This window comes from Rhinopithecus roxellana, chromosome 14 (genome assembly GCF_007565055.1).
Source record: "Rhinopithecus roxellana isolate Shanxi Qingling chromosome 14, ASM756505v1, whole genome shotgun sequence".
In the NCBI taxonomy this organism is placed as follows: domain Eukaryota; kingdom Metazoa; phylum Chordata; class Mammalia; order Primates; family Cercopithecidae; genus Rhinopithecus; species Rhinopithecus roxellana.
This window is the reverse complement of record NC_044562.1, coordinates 105,004,073-105,023,396: the sequence shown is the minus strand read 5'-3', so window position 1 is coordinate 105,023,396 and position 19,324 is coordinate 105,004,073. Positions and strand designations below refer to the sequence as shown.

The 19,324-nt window shown below is 39.4% G+C and overlaps 1 protein-coding gene across 3 annotated transcripts in view; it reads right to left on the bottom strand.

The window, feature by feature from the left end:
* The window catches only part of CD302 (CD302 molecule), a 41,748-nt gene that overhangs the window by 22,097 nt on the left and 327 nt on the right, over positions 1-19,324 (bottom strand). For all 3 annotated transcript variants that reach the window (XM_030916303.1, XM_030916302.1, XM_030916304.1), the window contains exons 2-5: positions 10,380-10,490; positions 7,572-7,688; positions 6,703-6,876; positions 4,597-4,623 (exon numbers count right to left, since the gene is read on the bottom strand). In XM_030916303.1, the coding sequence (XP_030772163.1) occupies positions 4,597-4,623; positions 6,703-6,876; positions 7,572-7,688; positions 10,380-10,490 (429 nt within the window). The remainder of the gene's footprint in view (positions 1-4,596; positions 4,624-6,702; positions 6,877-7,571; positions 7,689-10,379; positions 10,491-19,324) is intronic.

The window sequence follows — 19,324 nt, the reverse complement described above, 5'->3', positions numbered from 1 at the left end:
GAACTGGACAGCATCCAAGATGGGTGAGACACAGTAAGTATATATGCTGCTTTTATTTTCACATTCTGCAAGTGACCTTTAGCCAGAGTTGACTCCACGGGTTTTAGTTAGCTGCATACTATTAAATGTGTGACAAAGTCAGTTGTCAAGGCAACTGATGAGCAGTGTATTAAAACAATGTGGGCCGGGCGCGGTGGCTCAAGCCTGTAATCCCAGCACTTTGGGAGGCCGAGATGGGCGGATCACGAGGTCAGGAAATCAAGACCATCCTGGCTAACATGGTGAAACCCCGTCTCTACTAAAAAAATACAAAAAAAACCAGCCGGGCGAGGTGGCGGGCGCCTGTAGTCCCAGCTACTCGGGAGGCTGAGGCAGGAGAATGGCGTAAACCCGGGAGGTGGAGCTTGCAGTGAGCTGAGATCCGGCCACTGCACTCCAGCCCGGGTGACAGAGCAAGACTCCGTCTCAAAAAAAAAAAAAAAAAAAAAAAAAAAAAAAAAAAAAAAAAAAAAAAACGTGTAGTTTGTATCTGGAGGTTAGGATAGTTTTACATTAGGAAGTCTATTATCCACCTCATTAATTAAAGGAAAAATCCATTACTTGCTTGAGCACATAATAAGTATTTACCATGAAATCCTACTTTTTTAAAGAAACAAAATTTAGGAAAAATACTTTTTAGCCTAACAATGTTCCTTACTTGAGGAAACATAACAAACATTGAAACAAGCTTTCACTTCTTTGTCATTTCTTACGCCTATTTAATCCATTTTCTCAACTTTCTGAAATTCCTGTGGCAAAGGTCAACAGTGATCTCTTTATGACTACATGCATAAACACGTGAATGTTTTAGTTCAACGTGAGGCAACTAGATTGTTAGCGGTCCAGACTTGAAGTTATCTCCTCACTTGGCTTCCTTGACTTTGCTCTCCTGTTTTTCAGATGACTGCTTCCTAGTCATCTTTGTGGACTCAAAGCTTTCCATGGTTGATCTCAACCATTCAAGTTTTGTATGTAAATCCATAGATAAATATGTGTGTGTACCCCCACTTTACTCCCAAATCCCTTGAATTCCTGCAAATAGCCACTGCCCAGTCATCCAATCTGGAAATTATAGACTTCCTCTCTATTAATTATCAAGACTACACATTTTTCTTCTGTTTCCTATTTGACTGCTACTTTCATGCCCTAGTTCTAACACTGATCATCTGAGGCCCGAACTATACATCATCCACCTCAAAAACAAACATTTTGTAGAGCTGTAACCTCAGGTTAGTTTGAGTGCCAACTGTGTGCATTTAATTCTGAGGCACAGGCTTTAAATGACTTGCCCAAGTCCATTTAGTAAGTGACAGCAAAAATTCAACCCTTCACCTTGGTCCTGATTTGTCATCTCAGATAACCTGTCCTTGAAGATTTAACTCCCGTGTCCTCTCTAGTAACCTTTGCTGAACCCAGCTTGGACTAACTTGCCCTTTCCTGTCTGTCTGCCACACTAGGTGCATCCGACTATGGACACCTTAATTCTGTTGAAAGTATTCTTCCCAAGGGAGTCTTCCAGCTTACACTTGGTATGAAGGGGAACTCCCTGTTTGCCAAGATTGCAGCTACACTTAATTATTGGGTGGTTTTCCTTGCTGCTTCAACTCCATGTTCACTACCGTTACGCCTTAAGTCAGACTAAGCGTAATCCCTGTCTATCTACATGACAGGCTTTCACTTTGACTTTAGGTCTTCATTCTGCAAACTCATGGCCTTATCAAATGAGGCCTTCCCTGGCCACCCTACTAAAAATAAAAAAGTACAACACCTCCCTTCTTGCACTGGAATTCATCCATATCTGCCTATTTTCCCTACAGGATATGTCACTATCTCACATATTTTTGTTTTACCCTTCCCACTAGAATGTATGCTTGAGAGCAGGGGCTTTTGTTTTGTTCATTGCTCTGTCTTCAGTGTCTAACTTTAGGAGAAAGTCTGACACACAGTATTTACTCACTAAATTATACACACATATTTAATACAGATTTACATACACATATATACATGTAATGAATTTAGAGATTACTTTTTCTGTAGTCTGAAGACCCTGTGTTGCCAGATGTTTCATCTATTCATGGTTTTGAAGCCATGGACATATTTTTCTAAATGTTCCAACTTACATGTATCTTTCTATTTTTTCCAAAGTAATACATTTACATAGCTTAGAAATCAGTTCTAGAAGATACGTAATGAAAATACTGTGCTGCTCCACTACTACTCACCTGAACATCCATTCCTTAAAGTTAACTACACTCCTGTTGCTTCAGCTGTTTATCTCCATGTCTCAATAACATGCTTCTGCTACTTGATTTTTTTAAATGTAATTTAAAGAATGATATGTAACAAATGATATCTTAGGTGAGCAATAGCATTAAGTATATTCACTTCGTTGTGCTACATCACCACCATCCATTCACAGAACAACTCATTTTGTAAAATGGAAACTCCATTTCTCCCTGACCTAACCCTTGGCAAAGAGTTTCTTGGTGAGGTTGACTACTTCAGGTACCTCATACTGTAGGTGAGAATTATACAGAACTTGGCCTTTTGTGACTAGCTTATTTTTCTTTTTCTTTTCTTTCTTTTTTTTTTTTTTTTAGATGGAGGCTTGCTCTGTCTCGCCCAGGCTGGAGTGCAGTGGAGTGATCTAGGCTCACTGCAGCCTCTGCCTCCAGGTTTCAACTAATTTTTTTTTTTTTTTAGTAGAGACGGGATTTCGCCATGTTGGCCAGGCTGGTCTCCAACTCCTGACCTCAGGTTATCCACCCGCCTCGGCCTCCCAAAGTGTTGGGATTACAGGCGTGAGCCACTGCGCCCAGCCTGTGACTGGCTTATTTTGTTTAACCTAATGTCCTTCAGGTTTATGAATGTTGTAGCATGAGTCAGAATTTTCGTCTCTTTTAAGGCTAAATGATACTCATTTGTATGTGCAGATTACATTTTGTTTATCTCTTCATCAATGGACATGGGTTGCTTCCACCTTTTGGCTATGTCAGATGATGCTATGAACATAGATACACAACTATCAAAGAGATGGGTGTACGGATATTAAAGACTCCTTGCTTTCAGTTATTTGGGATACATACTGAGAAGTGGAATTGCTGGATCATATGGTAATTTTAATTTTTTTGAAGAACCACCACACTGTTTTTCAGAGGCTGCCCCATTTTACATTCCCACCACGAGAGTTCCAATTGCTGCATATCCACACTTAACGCTTGTTACTGTCTTCTTCCTATAGATGAATGAGGATGTAATTCCTGTATACACACAAACTCAACACTTCTTTTCTTCTCCTCTGTCATAGTTATATCGTAGTAACCCCCAAACAGAAAACTGACAAAGGACTCAGATTCAATTTTTTTTGTTTTTAGACGTAGTCACTCTGTCACCGAGGCTGGAGTGCTGCAACCTCCACCTCCCAGGTTCATGCAATTCTCCCTGCCTCAGCCTCCCAAGTAGCTGGGATTACAGGCACTCGCCACCGCGCCCGGCTAAGCTTTGTATTATTTAGCCTGGCCCATATCCAAATTTAAAGAAACGAAAGTTGTTTTAAAAATTCCTACCAATAATAAAGGCAACTCGATAAAAATAATATGGGTGGCTGGGCATGGCGGCCCAACGCCTGTAATCTCAGCACTTTGGGACACTGAGGTGGGTGGATCGTTTGAACCCAGGAGTTTGAGACTAGCCTGGGTAACATGGTGAAACCCCATCTGTACAAAAAAAATTATCTGGGCATGGCGACCCACACCTGTAGTCCAAGCTACTTGGGAGGCTGAGGTGGAAGAATTGCTTGAGCCCAGGAGGTGGAGACTACAGCGAGTCAAGCTCCACACTCCGCACTCCGCAAATGGGTAAAAGCCTCTTCACAAAAGATATACAAATAAATAATCATCTGAAAGGTGCTCAACATCATCAGGTAAATGAAAAAGCCGCAAAAAGATCACTACACACCTGATCTGAATGGCTAAAAATAAAGAAATTGACAATATCATCATGGGATGAACATGGAGCAAATGGAACTTGGACACGCTGCCAGTAGTAACATGATTTAAGCATTTTGAAAAATTAATTTGGTGGTTTCTAATAAATCTAAATACATATACTTGCCCTATGACCCAGCTTTCTACTTTCTAGAATATACTCAAAGAAAATGAGAACATAGTCCAAAAGATGTATGAGAATGTTCATAGGCAGCTCTATTCAAATTAGTTTGAAACTAGAAGTGATCCAAATATCCATAAACAAGAGAATGGACAATATATGATAATTTATAAAGTATTATAAAGCTTAGGGAAAAAATTCAGTGAATGTGCACAACACAGATGAATCTAAAAAAAATTCCCGAGTCAAAGAAGCTAGACAAAACTACATATTGTAGAATATATTTAAAATGTCGTCTTATTACTAAGAGACCTTTCTACATTCTTATAAAAATTGTTCTACTTTATATTACATAATTTTTAAAAGGGATCTGTAATAGTATTTTAATATGCCAGAATTTTGACATATTTTTAATTGTGGGAAAAATTTAAAGACCAAATCATTACTTACCTGATAAATATTTCCTTTTGTATGGAACTAAAATAGGAAAGAAAATTAAAATTAGAATGTATGCTTTATTATAGGATTGACTTTAAACATGTTCACAATCATTAAAAATAAACCCTTTTATTAGTAGCTTAATATCGACATATTCATAGCTTAAAATCCGTATTTCTTTGCCTCATTAATTGTGTCTTGTCTGTTTTGAATTTAGTTTTTAAAGAAAGCTGTAGAGGGCTCACAACATGCATTAGCTTGGTTGGTGGAAACGAATATAGGATCTTGAGGAAAAGACAATAACGAGGTAAAGGAGAAAGGATTCTGCTTGGAGAGTATAGAAAAGAAATGTCGTAAAATTAAACAGCTGTGACCCTAACTACCTTACTATGGATGTACTCACTATTTCTGATGTTTTGAAGTTATAGTTTAATTAAAAACTTTATGTAATCGCACCATGAGGTGCAGTACCTGAAAAGAACCAATTTTTTACAAAACAAATATTTGAAGTTGAATACTACTACCATAAAACTATGATGAACATTTTGATAATCACTGTAAAACTAATAGTAGTCAAGGATCCTGCCGTAGCAAGTAAAGAAATGTACATACTTCCGTATGTAAAGAAAGGAATTAAGCAGAGCAGGATGTGGAGTTTTGGTTTACAGTTGAAGTAGAAGGGGAAAATACTAAGGATGCAAAATGGGGAAATGGTTGCTTATATCATGTTTCAAGCACCCCAAATTCATATTTTGAAACATTTAAAAAAAAACAAAAACTTTTTTTGTAGAGATGGTGGTCTTGCTATGTTGACAAGGCTGCCTCAGCCTCAAAAAGTGCTGGGATTACAAGCATGAGCCACTGTGCCCAGCCCACATTTTGAAAATTTAAGTTTCTTTAATGAGAAAACATTTACTTTCTAACACTTAGAATAACAAACTGTGTAGTATTTTAACAAATATCATCAAAATACTGTTGTGGGCCAGGATAATTCTGTTCATTAAAAAACCTTCTGGGCTAGACACAGTGGCTCACGCCTGTAATCCCAACAATTTGGGAGGCCGGATTGGAGCAGACCACAAGGTCAGGAGTTTGAGACCAGCCTGGCCAATTTGGTGAAACCCCGTCTCTACTAAAAAATATAAAAATTAGCCGGGCGTGGTGGCAGGTGCCTGTAGTGCCAGCTGCCTGTAGCGCCAGCTACTCGGGAGGCTGAGGCAGGAGAATCGCTTGAAGCCGGGAGGCAGAGGTTGCAGTGAGCCAAAATTGCGCCACCGCACTCCAGCCTGGGCGACAGAGAGATACTCCGTCTCAAAAAAAAAAAAAAAAAAAAAAACAACTTCTGATGGGTCAGAAGAAAACATTTTAATTCCAAATAAATTATAAACTATGATGTAGTTTTTGTTTGCCTAAACAAAGGATGTTCTTATGGAGAATCGAATTCCCTGTAAAGTAACACAAGAATTCTGGAATTATACATGATTATTCTTCACCACTTCTGCTCACTCAAATCACATGCAAAGAGATTATAATAATTCCTTTAAAAAAACAAGAAATTTTTGACCTCTTGCAAACACTAAGCAGATAGAATAAAAGTATGCCTATTTCATGTGATCTGGCCTTACCTCCTAAATGTAAGAGAATTATAATTTGAGTTCCAAGAGACTTAAAAGCAAACCATCCTATTAATACATTCTGAAGTCTTATTCCCTATTTTTTTTTTTTTTTTTTTTTTTGAGACAGAGTATTGCTCTTTGCCCCGGCTGGAGTACAATGACTTATTCACCGCTTACTGCAGCCTCAACCTCCCAGGCTCAATTGATCCACCCACCTCAGCCTCCCATGTATTTGGGACCACAGGTGCACACCACCATGTCCAGTTGATTTTTGTATTTTTTGTAGAGACGAGTTTTCGCCATGTTGCTCAAGCTGGTCTTGAACTCCTGCGCTCAAGCAGTCTACCGCCTCAGTCTACCAGAGTGCTGGGATTGCAGGTGTGAGCCACTGTGCCTAGCCTTATCTTATTTATTGAGGCATACTTATCTCAAAATTATTTTAAAACCAGCCCTACTTTCCCTGCCCCTCCTAGAATGGAAAAACACCTTCAGTCATACTTACTAGCTGTTTTGCATAGTGTTCCTTCCACAAAAGAAACTTCACAATTTCCTTTTTTCCATTCACCTGTCTTGATGTGCAGAAAAGCACAGGTGTCAATTAAATCCTCCCCATCATCTTGGTCTGTCCACTTATCAAATGTCATATTTGAATTATCAAACCACTTGAAACTCGCATCTGTCAATTAAGGAATATTTTCAACATTATGACAGTTTTAAAAGGTGTTAAGTCGAAAAGGGTGTAGGATTAAAGGTGGAAAGTTACTAAGGTATGTCTGGTCTAAACTTCTGGTTGTAGGATTAAAATTAGAAGGAAGAATATATCCTGTGTACAGCCAAATCATCAAAAGCTATCGATTTAAGAGGTTTCTGAAGATGATCCAGTTTTTGCAAAAATATATACATGTATAATATTCTCATGGGAAAAGTCAAGAAAAATAGTTAAATGTTAGTAGTAACCTTAGTAATTTCATTTCACTTGAAAATGTTTACATACGTACTTTATATTTGTCTACAGTAATGATAAATACATTTATATAATAGAACCGTGATAATTTAGTCTATCCTTAGCCTATTAGTTGCAGATGCTAATACTAATTTTTATGATCATGCTATATTACAAAAATACTGAGCCTTAGAGCCACATTTTAATCCAGACAAGAATCAACTGTGGCTTTCATCTGTGTAACTCATTGAGCTATGCAGCTATGCAACTCACAGAGCTAAGCTGTGGTACGATCATAGCCGCACGCTGAAAATGTAACACCTGGAGGCCACAGGAATCATCAACTTGAACTAGAGAATTGAAGAGCCATCAGTTTTACAACATTAAAAAAGAACAAAGTCACGTCCCACGAGGTAAATATCACTTACCATCTGTGTCATAAAACATGCCTAGTAGGATATCATCTGAGCCTTTCCATTGCTTTTTCCAAGTATCCAATATAAAAGCATTTTCTTCTTCATTATGTATGCTTATCATGTCTGCTCCTGAAATTATTTTAAAGAGAAAAAAGTCAGCATATTCTAGAATCAGTGAAAATCACTAGGTATATAAAAATAATAAATAGTTGCTTAACTTTCTATATATATTAGAGCTGGACAATGAACTTTGATCTTATGGTTCATACAAGCTAATAAGGTTACAGGGACATGTCTTGGCTCTCAGCCTCGAATATGATTTATGTCATTGAAATTACGTTTATGTCTCAGTATACCTAATATAATTTAAGGGATAGAAAACAGTTGTAAGGGCTGGGCGCGGTGGCTCATGCCTGTAATCCCAGCACTTTGGGAGGCTGAGGCGGGTGGATCACCTGAGGTCAGGACTTCGAGACCAGCCTGGCCAACATGACGAAATCCTGTCTCTACCAAAAAAATACTTAAAAAAAAAAATTAGCTGGGTCTGGTGGCACGTGTCTGTAATCCCAGCTCCTCAGGAGGCTGAGGCAGGAGAATTGCTTGAACCCAGGAGGTAGAGGTTGCAATGAGCTGAGATCACACCACTGCACTCCAGCCTGAGCAACAGACTGAGAATCCATTAAAAAAAATATATATATATATGTAAAAAGCAAAGAAAGAATGAACAAAAAGAGAGAGAGAGAAGAAAAAGAAAAGAAAGAAAAAGGAAGGAAGGAAGAAAGGGAGGGAGGGAGGGAGGGAAAAAGAAAGAAAAGAGAAAGACGAAAGAAAAGAAAAAGGAAAAGGAGGCCGGGCGCGGTGGCTCAAGCCTGTAATCCCAGCACTTTGGGAGGCTGAGACGGGCGGATCACGAGGTCAGGAGATCGAGACCATCCTGGCTAACACGGTGAAACCCCGTCTCTACTAAAAAATACAAAAAACCAGCCGGGCGAGGTGGCGGGTGCCTGTAGTCCCAGCTACTCGGGAGGCTGAGGCAGGAGAATGGCGTAAACCCAGGAGGCGGAGCTTGCAGTGAGCTGAGATCCGGCCACTGCACTCCAGCCTGGGCGACAGAGCGAGACTCCGTCTCAAAAAAAAAAAGGAAAAGGAAGGAAAGAAAGAAAATAGTTGCAAGGGAAAACTTGATTTAAAAATATTCTAAGACCAGCAGAATTGCTATTATTTTATTTCAGCTGCCTTGAAATAAAACCATATTGGCATGTTGGAAATTTCGTCTTGTTTTCACAGAGCCAATGTTCATGTAAGACTTTCTCAAAGGGAAGCATCATATATGTATTTAGGACTATGTGGCACTTTAATAAGATTAATAATTTCAGTGTTTACATTTATTCCTTCTATAATAAATGTATATGATTTTGATTAAGGTATCCCTAATACAGTTTGAAACATTCTTCCAAATGTTATCGTTGAAGAATATAACAGTAATAAAAAGCACCTTTAGGCTGGGCATGGTGGCTCACGCCTGTAATCCCAGCACTTTGGGAGGCCAAGGCAGGTGGATTGCCTGACCTCAGGAGTTCGACACCAGCCTGGCTAACATGGTGAAACCTTGTTTCTACTAAAAATACAAAAAATTAGCCAGGCATGGTGGTGCACCCCTGTAATCTCAGCTACTCCGGAGGCTGAGGCAGGAGAATCGCTTGGACCCAGGAGGCAGAGGTTGCAGTGAGTTGAGATCACACCACTGCACTCTAGCTTGGGCAACAAGAGTGAAACTCCATCTCAAAAAAAAAAAAAAAAAACGTGTCACAATAATTAGAGGCTCAATTGGGCCCAATAGCCAAATATATAAATAGCCTCCAAGCACAGTCTTTAAAAAAATGACACTTTTTGGCTGGATGCAGTGGCTCACACTTATAATCCCAGCACCTTGGAAGGCCAAGGTGAGAGGATCACTTGAGGCCAAGAGTTTCAGACCAGCCTGGGTAATATAGTGAAACCCCGTCTCTACAAACAAACAAACAAAATAGCTAGCGCACATCTGTAGTCCTGTCTATTCAGAGGGCTGACATGGGAGGATCACTGAACCCAGGAGTTCAAGGCTGTAGTGAGCTGTGATCATGCCACTGCACTCAAGCCTGGGTGACAGAGCAAGATCCTGTCTCAAAAAAAAAAAAAAAAAAAAAAAAAAAGACATTTTTATTTCAAATATTTTACAATGTGAAGTTACAAATCTATTTCCTAGAGAACACTGAGTGTATGCTCTAGCAAATAGCCTTTTTATAATTTTTCCTTGATAAACTCTTTTTTACTACAGTCTTACTTCATGGTCCTATGTAATCTGACTTCAGCACTTTCCAGGAGAATAACTAAGTGATTAAGAACTCTAAGCCTAAAATCCAACAGACCTGGGTTAAAATCCTGGCTTTGTCAATTATTTCCTGTGTTACCTTGAACAAATAACTGAAGTTAATTTCATCTCTCAATAAAATGATGATAATACACCACTTGATAGGTTTGTTATGATAATTAAAGCCAGGTAAAGTATATGGTGTGCTTAAGCACAGTGCCTGGCACAGGATATGCATGTTAAATAGACCCTGCTTTGGACCATATTGTCCAACAACTGTCTTCCAACTCCAGGATTAAATATATACCCAATTCCACTGCCTGTAGCTTGTGTGTTGTCAAATAAAAGTTGTACATTAAATCTCAGGACCCAGTTAAAAGTCATATGTGACAAAATCAGTTTTTAAAGAAATTAATGAACACTGTTTACTAATTTGTGAAAAAACAAACAGAAAAGAATAAGCCTTTTACCATGGTCAGTACACTGATTTCTGACATCCTCTATGCTTTCTACTTTGATGGCTTCTTGGAGAAAAATGTAGCAACTGTCTTGGAACTGAATCCAAGTAGATGAAGGACAGTCTATGTAGAAAAAAGAAGAACACTGTTAAATAACTTGAGAAAAAGAATTACATGAATTCCCAAAGATAAGGATATTAGATATTAAATTTTCACATACACACAAAGGCAATTTTCTTTGTTAAATCTTTATTAAAATAAGAAATCAACCAGTGTAAAAGGAATTTCTTTCTCTCCATTATACATACAAAAAAAGAGAAATGTGCCAATGATTCTCTTCTGACTTTATAGAGCAAAGATACAAGTTTTTAGATTGTTTAGGAATTCAAGGCAACAAACTATCTAGAAGACAGCCAATCAGGATTACACACTTCTCTTTGAAGGTTATCTTTGCAGTATTTAACAATTTCAAAAGTCTTAAGACTTTTACAAGGCCCTGTTGTTCAAATTATACCTCCAAGAACAGAAGAGAAAAACAAGTTGCTAGCTTATAAATATTCACACAAGTTTTCATATTGCACAGGAAAACGAGACTAATGTTCTTATGAATGTCCTTAATTTAACACCTCATCAAAGTAGATTCTTTAAGGTGAAATAGAACCATACCTCTTCCTCTACTGCTCTAAAGGGACATCTCCTTCACCTCTATCTTGGTCTCTTTTTGTTTATTATAAAGATGTGCATTTTTAAGCCCAGGCTCTAGAACCACTGTGACCCACCTAAATTTATTTTATATCCAAGTTATTTTTTCCTTCCAGCTGTTTTATAAGCACTTGAATTACACATATGACTACCTTGGGTTTAACTCTGGCAGGAATCTAGAACTCTCCCACAATGCTGGCTTAAAGATACCGTTGTTTTGCAACAAACACTTTGCTTTGGGAAAATGTTCATTATGAAACATTAAAACAATCTGGCTATAAAATTACATGATACCAACATTTACAAAGCAAAGAAGTCCAGAATAGAGTCAGGAATTGGAGAAGCCAGACAGCTTTGTAGGAGGAAGGTCTGAAAACAAGACACTTGGTTGAAAGTCTGTATATGGAGCAGGTAGATCCTTTCCCTGAGAAATAGCATTCAGCCATCTCAGGTTCATTGCACATTTCTGCCACCTTCTTTGAAAATCTGGTCTTTATTCAGAGAAACTCTTACTCCTTCAAATCCACTTCCAGGAATTTAATCTAGATTTTCTAGTTGTTCTTAATGGGAGTATTAGTCTTCTACTCCATGATAGTGAGATGCAAAATTCCATCTTTTATACTTTTCAACAAGTTATCAACAATTGGTCACCTATCTACCCATCATCCGTATCAGACATTTGCTGAGCAACTTCTGTGTGTCAGGTATAATGCTTAGAATCCAGGCAAAGGGTGTATGATAAAAAGCACAGTGGGCCGGGCGCGGTGGCTCAAGCCTGTAATCCCAGCACTTTGGGAGGCCGCGACGGGTGGATTCCGAGGTCAGGAGATCGAGACCACCCTGGCGAACACGGTGAAACCCCGTCTCTACCAAAAAATACAAAAAACTAGCCGGGCGAGGTGGCGGGCGCCTGTAGTCCCAGCTACTCGGGAGGCTGAGCCAGGAGAATGGCGTGAACCCGGGAGGCGGAGCTTGCAGTGAGCTGAGATCCGGCCACTGCAACTCCAACCTGGGCGACAGAGCGAGACTCCATCTCAAAAAAAAAAATAAAAAAAAAAATAAAAATAAAAAAAAGCACAGTTACAGGTACCTAGTAAGGTCTCCATAAATATTCATTGAATGAGTGAACTAGGATGTAAAGGCAGATTTCTTCCCTCCTTCCCCTCTCTGCTGCCTGAGACATGACAGAGAGGACACAGCAGTCATTTCCAGAATAAAACTCAAACTGAAAGTCAAAAGGGCAGAGGCTCTAAACTACAAACTTTGATTACTCTTTCTCTTCTTTTTTCCCTCTTTTACTTTCTTCTGGTTCCTTTTATTGCTCTTTTTCTTTTACCTTATGGATTTTTAAAAAAGTGAAATGGAAGCAGACTGCATTACCACACTGAATGACATCTGAAACGCTTTTATAAATCATTGGCAATTATTGAACCACAGGTTCAGAAATGCACTTTTGTATTATTTCTAGTCAAAACTACAGATACTGTTTTCTACTTACAACAAATAACAATATACAAAAATGAATTAATTTTTGAAATAACATTTATATAAAATAAAATATGTCTAATAAGTCCACAAAAATATAATCAACACCCAAGTCAAGCACTTATAGTTCTTTTTTTTTTTTATCTTTTGCTGCTGGCATGCTGTGAAAACATGTAGTTCTTATACTTTATAAATTAAAACGATTCGAAGATATGATCTCTAAAACACTGATTAAGGTATATGCTTATTTCAGCGGCAGCTCGTGTCAATTCTCCATGAAGTGTCTCAGCCTTTTCTTCCTCTAACCTATGACTCCTCTGAACATCTGTAGGACTTTTAAACTGCATTATGCATGAGAGGCCTTTTCTGGCAACAAGGACTAAAGACATGCTCAGGCTACAAGATGATAGCTTTATTGTACAGATACGTGGCCAATAAGAAAACTGAGGATACTATCTCAACAGTCAAATAGGCTTAGCGTTCATATACTAGGCCCCGTATTGGGCTGATGCCTAGCCTAGTCAGCTTTTGATTAAGGAAATTATCCTTATTCCAATTAGTTGTGGCTAGGGTTTTGAAAATAATATGGCACAAATCATAAGAACTATGGGTAGTCATTCTTCTTTGGAAAAGGAAATGTGTTACCCTCTGACGGCCTATACACGTTTACATAGCACTCATTAGATCCTGCTTTATATAGCGGCTATGTGATATGCATCCTGTTTTCCCAAATGATTTTTAACTCCACGACAGCAAAGACCATGTCTGAGATCTAATTGTACTCTCAATAATAACTATCCTTCTGCCTTGAACATAACACTGGAAGGGGTGCATAGAAGTGGGTCAATACAGGACTCTGGTTAAGCCCATTAGGTTGTGGAGAAAAGTCTGACTCTGACTACACAGTCTTGGACATGTTATTTAACCTTACTGTGTCCCGGTTTCCTTATCTGTATAATGGGAATAACAGTACCTATGTGAGGGGGTTGCTGTTAAAAAATTGTGCTAGGTGCTTGGGATTCCACAGTGAACAAAAAGGAAAAAAATTCCTGTCCTCCTGGAAATTTATGTTCTAGTTGAGGCAGATACGCGAAAGGAAGACAAATATGTAAAATAATGTTAGATGGTGTATTGTGGTCTATTGCTATGTAAAAAATGAGCAGCTTAAAACAAGAAACACTTATTATACATAGTTTCTCTGGGTCAGGAATTCAGAAGCAGTTGCTTGTCTGGGTGATTCTGGCTTGGGGTCTCTATGAAGTTACAGTGAAGATGCTGGCTAGGGCTGCAGCCATCTAAACACTGAACTGGAGCTAGTAGGTCAGCTTCAAGAAGGCTCACTCATATGGGTGGTGAGCTGGTGCTGGCTGTGGGCAGGACACCACAGTTCCTCACCACGTGGACTTCTACACAGGGGTGCTTAAGGGTCCTTATGACATGGCAGGTAGCTTCTCCCAGAGTGAGTGATTCAAAGGAGGGCAAAGGTGGACATGCAATGCTTCATATAATCCAGCCTTGATTGTCACACTGTCTCATTTCCACACTATCCTATTGGTTATTGTATTAGGGTTCTCCAGAGAAACAGAGAACCAACTGTCTCTCTCTCTCTCTCTCTCTGTCTCTCTCTCTCTCTCTCTCTCTCCGTGTGTGTGTGTGTGTGTGTGTGTGTCTGAAAAGATAGGAGGGAAAAAGTCACATGGATATTTCAGGCAAACAGAGGGAGTAGCAAACACAAAGCTACTGGGTTTGCACAGTATGGGAATGAGTATGATGATGATAATGATAACGAGCTACTCAAAGACCACTGATGAATAACTAAGTTAGTAATACAGAAATGGTCCTGAACTTAATGATGGACGACTTACGATTTTTTTACTTTACAAGTTTATTGGGATATAGCCCCATTCTAAGTCGAGGAGCATCTGCATGTAACAAGACAAAAAAAAACTTTTTTAACAGGATGTGTATAGAAAAAGAGAAAACAGACTGTTGACTCACTTCCCCAAAACTTTCAACTGTCTTCTCCTTAGGCTCATTTCAGCCTTAGCAGTAACTCCAGTTAATTCAACATGGAACCCCTTTTCTCATGCTATAGATCAGACTGTGTGCCCCAGAAACAAGTTTTAAGCACTACTCAAAAGATATATTTTTACTTTGAGAAGAACAGGGCTCAAATAGAGGCTGGACAACTCCTCTGAGGAGAGTTGTTGACGTTCATGCACCTCATGAGCAAAAGGCTAAACGAAGTCATCAACGCTAAGTATGTTTGCTATAGTCCTAATATAATTAAAAACCTGCCCACTAAGCTCTCTGCAAAGGTCCTTTCTATGACTCTTATTTCTTCACAGCAGTCCTGAATGATAGGTTGTTATTAATAATGCACTTAAATGACTCTTAGGGATTTTATAATTTTATAATTCTTTAATATGTATAGAAATTTAGGAGCCTCATGAATATTTTAGAAGTTGTACTTAGCACAACTCCAAAAGTTTCTATATAGATCCTCTGCCTAAAATTATCATGTGCTAATAGAAGATAGTATCATATCCACAGGAATACTTTGCATTACCAGTCAAATCTAATAGAACTGTCTGTTCCTTTATAAGTTCTCTGTCTCTTTTTTTTTTTTTTTAAACAAAAACAAAAACAAAAAAAAAAAACAGGCACGGCATGAGGAAGTGATTCTTGGGACATACTTGTTCTAAACGTTAATGAAGGAAATGGCAAAGACTTCTTTTTTATTTTCATTGTCAATAGTAAGACCTTTACTCCTCTCCCATTAAGATATGAGTTGTAGTCACATAACTTCTGCAAGGGCAACTGTGGCAGAGACAGATGAAGAAGAAGGGCTATTCATTACATTTATAATGCATGGAGGAGGGAGTGGCTGTTCCAAGTCCCTGACTAATCCAGAGATTCTGTGGCTGTACTCTGAGCTGCAAGATCTCTCTGAATCCCAAGGAAACCGAGGCACTCTGACACCCCATCCCCTCTCCGTATCACTCTTCCCAATCTAGCTTTCAAGATATGCATCTCCATATTCTCCCATCACTTCCCTCTTCAGAAGGGCTATGAATAATATTTTTTCATAGAAGGGGTGTGCCATTGTTAATCTGTACCTTTCTCTTTGGGCATCACTGGTCTATTTTTTTAAAGATTTGGTCTCAAGATTTGCCCTCAAAATCTAAAATAGGCCAGGCGTTGCAGTTCACACCTGTAATCCCAGAGCTTTGGAAGGCTGAGGTAGGAGGATCACTTGAGCTCAGGAGTTCGGGACTAGTCTGGACAACAAAGTGAGACCCCACCTCTACAAAAAAAAAAAAAAAAAAATTAGCAGGGCATGGTGGCATGCACCTGTAGTCCCAGCTACTCAGGGGGCTGAGGTGGGAGGATCACTTGAGCCCAGGAGGTCAAGGCTGTAGTGAGCCATGACTGCACTACTGCATTCTAGCCTGGGTGACCGAGTGAGACCCTGTCTCAAAAAAATAAAAACAAACAAACAAAAATTAACCCACAAAAGGAATGAAATACTTGATATGCACAATAAAAATTACGGAAAGTAACTTTGCTGCAAAACTAGTTTTCGACACATAAGCAAATTGTTACAAGATTCTCAACAGTAAAATAAGTCCTTAAATAATACCTAATTGTAATTTCACTTTTTCATTGGAAGAAAAATAAACATTAACATTGCAAAATTTATTTTAAAATCCTCTAATATTTAATCTGAGATAATTTCTCCTGAAACATAACTGTGTCATACACAAGAGTCGGAAAAGGTGGCATCAGGCCGGGCACGGTGGCTCACCCCTGTAATCCCAGCACTTTGGGAGGCTGAAGTGGGCAGATCACGAGGTCAGGAGTTTGAGACCAACCTGGCCAACATGGTGAAACCCCATCTCTACTAAAAATACAAAAATTAGCCAGGCGTGGTGGCACATGCCTGTAATCCCAGCTACTCGGGAGGCTGAGGCAGGAGAATTGCTTGAACCCAGGAGGTAGTGGTTGCAGTGAGCCGAGATTGTACCACTGCACTCCAGCCTGGGTGACAGAGTGAGACTCCATCTCGGAAAAAAAAAAAAAGAAAGAAAGAAAAGGTGGCATCAATAGATTAAGGTGATTTAAGGCTTTGAATTCAATCTATGAAATGAGTGCATAGCAGAGGTAACAGAATTTGAAAAAAATTGCAATCCACTTATCCCACCTACTTTTTAAATAACTCACCTAAATTTTTCATCCTTTTATTATAACTTAGAATAAAGTGCAGGGACACAAATCAAACAAAACAAAAATCCTCAAGATGGTAAAATCTCTGTTATTATGGAGCTTCCCTCTGGTAAGAGAAGCAACAAGCAAGACAGATGAATAAACACGATGCATTCAGAAAGGCTTGGAAAAGATAAAACATGGAGATGTGATGGAGAATGTGGGTGTTCAGCGAGGCTTTGGAGAAGGTGACATATGAACAGAGATCTGAATGGTGGAGGTAGGGGCAGCCATGCCAAGGACTGCGGGAAGGTGGTGTGCACAGAAGGACCAGTGGTGTTGGAGTACCCAGATACTGTTTACTCCATGGATACACAGAGTGAATGACAGGAAGGGTGGTAAGAGATGACATCAGGGAAGAAGGCAGAGGCACCTCATCTAAGGCTTGTAGGACATGGCAATTCAAAATCCCGAGATTCTGATCCACATGATGATCATGGAATGAGGGACTTACTCAGAACATGCTTGTTCACTTATCTCATGCCAGGCATAGGAAACCACTGACCAATAAACACATACTGATCATCTATTACGTGCTTAAGCACCCTTACGGAAAAACTTTTTAAAGGGATGCCATAGATTTTCACTCAGGAATTTAAAGAATGTTTTGTCCACTGTGATTTTCAAAATAGTAGCAAAGAACAACATAAGATCACTTCACTAATAACCTCCAGAATGACAGAAAATAACAATGATTTCCATTTCAATATCACATTTATATGCAATACCCATATTTATTATGCAACATCATAAGAGCTTTTCTATTAAGATCTTGGTATTCAGCAACAAACTCTTTCTTGACTTAGTTCTAAGCCAAATATGACCCCTGATCTTGCTTGGATGGGAGATTTGTTTAGTATTATGAAAAACACACTTAGTTTTTCAGCCCTAAAACATTAGCATATATATGAATGTGCTCAGTAACCATAAACATCCAATACACATAAGGTGGTATTCATATGTTTTCTGGTTGCAACAATTACCCTTCATTTTGTATGAAGAGAATAAAGGGAAGGAAACCAAGATGAACCACACCTGTAACAGGGACCAGACGTGAAGTTTCCACTTAATGCTCCCAACAGCCCCATGAGGTAAGTATTATCTCTCTTTTACTGAAGTGCAGATAAGTTGGTTAACTAGCTAGGTCAAAGCTCACATTCATTTCTAAATTAATCCTTAAAGCTTCCTGACTGAGAGGAGCTGATTAATTAACAACATTAATTTATTCATCATGTACTTTTCTAAAGCTCTTGAAAAGCCTATTGATCCACAGTGGACTTATCAAAGGAAATGCACAAAAATTTCCAAAGGGAAATGTGCCCTCTATTGCTGGTCAAAACAGCTTCACTGAAGAAGAGACATACCAAAATCTAGAAACTGATTTTCTTTAAAAGTCTGACAAGAAAGAAAAATCTGACAAGAAAATTCGACTAGCCTAAAGTACAAATGCACAGCCTCGCAGAGGGTGGTTTACATGAGAGTTGAGATGTTACTGGCTTGCAAAATGAGGGTGTGCAGAAGAAGGGTTCAGAGACAGCCCAGCTTTGTCTTAGACAAAATTAATGTTCCCAGTCTGAACAGTGTGAACATGGGCACATCTTGTTTCTGCCCCTTTGACAGGCAGCAAGTGGCATAACCAGTCATAAATGCTGGTCCACAAAAGCTTTCAAGAAAGGAACCTTGGGTTTCTATGCAAGTTCTGAGCTGTCCACTGAAATATTCCTGTCAGCAGACTTCGAGCAGGCACTTATTATAAAAAGGCAGTGAAATTCGGGGCCGGGGTTGGGGGGGAATCTCTTGCATTTTATTTAAATCTCTTGCACTTTATTTAAGCCCACACAAGTACTAATTTAGTTCTTGTTTATTTTGCTCTTTAATTCCTGGAATTGTTCAGTCAGTGGTGTTTTTGGAAGTCTCTCTTCTCCAGTCTCCCCATCCACATATTTTTGACATGCATGTATGGAAATTTTTTTTAAAAAAAACCACAGTCAATAGAATTGTGCATTTTCCTCACAAGTCATTTTGTAAGTGAGTGGTCACGTGTGTGATTTTTCAGATGTCACTTGCACAACAGCAGACTAGAACTTTAAAACCCCTTGATTTCAGTGAAATCCAAGCTTGGCCTGTTCCCGTTCCTCTTCCATCCAGGGGTTATTTGGCTGAACTGTTTTCCTGTTTCAACAACTTGAACACCAACCAACTAGACAAACAGCGCTGCTTGCAAAAGAGGGCCTGCTTCCTCCGGCCCCCACCCCCATCCCAGCAACCCTACCCCGGCCGCGCACCAGCTGGGGAAATCGCCGCCAATGTCCCCGCTTCTCATTTCAGCCAGAAACGGCCCTGAAACGGCGCCCGTCGTGCAACTCCAAGTCCCTCAGCTCTCCGGCCAATCGGCCTAATTTGGGGGTTCCCTCCCCGCAGAGTGGGGTCTGCGCTGAGGATGTGGACTCCAAGGAAGACAGGGCCCTCCCGTATTCTCGGCCACCTCCCCTCCCCGAGGGCAG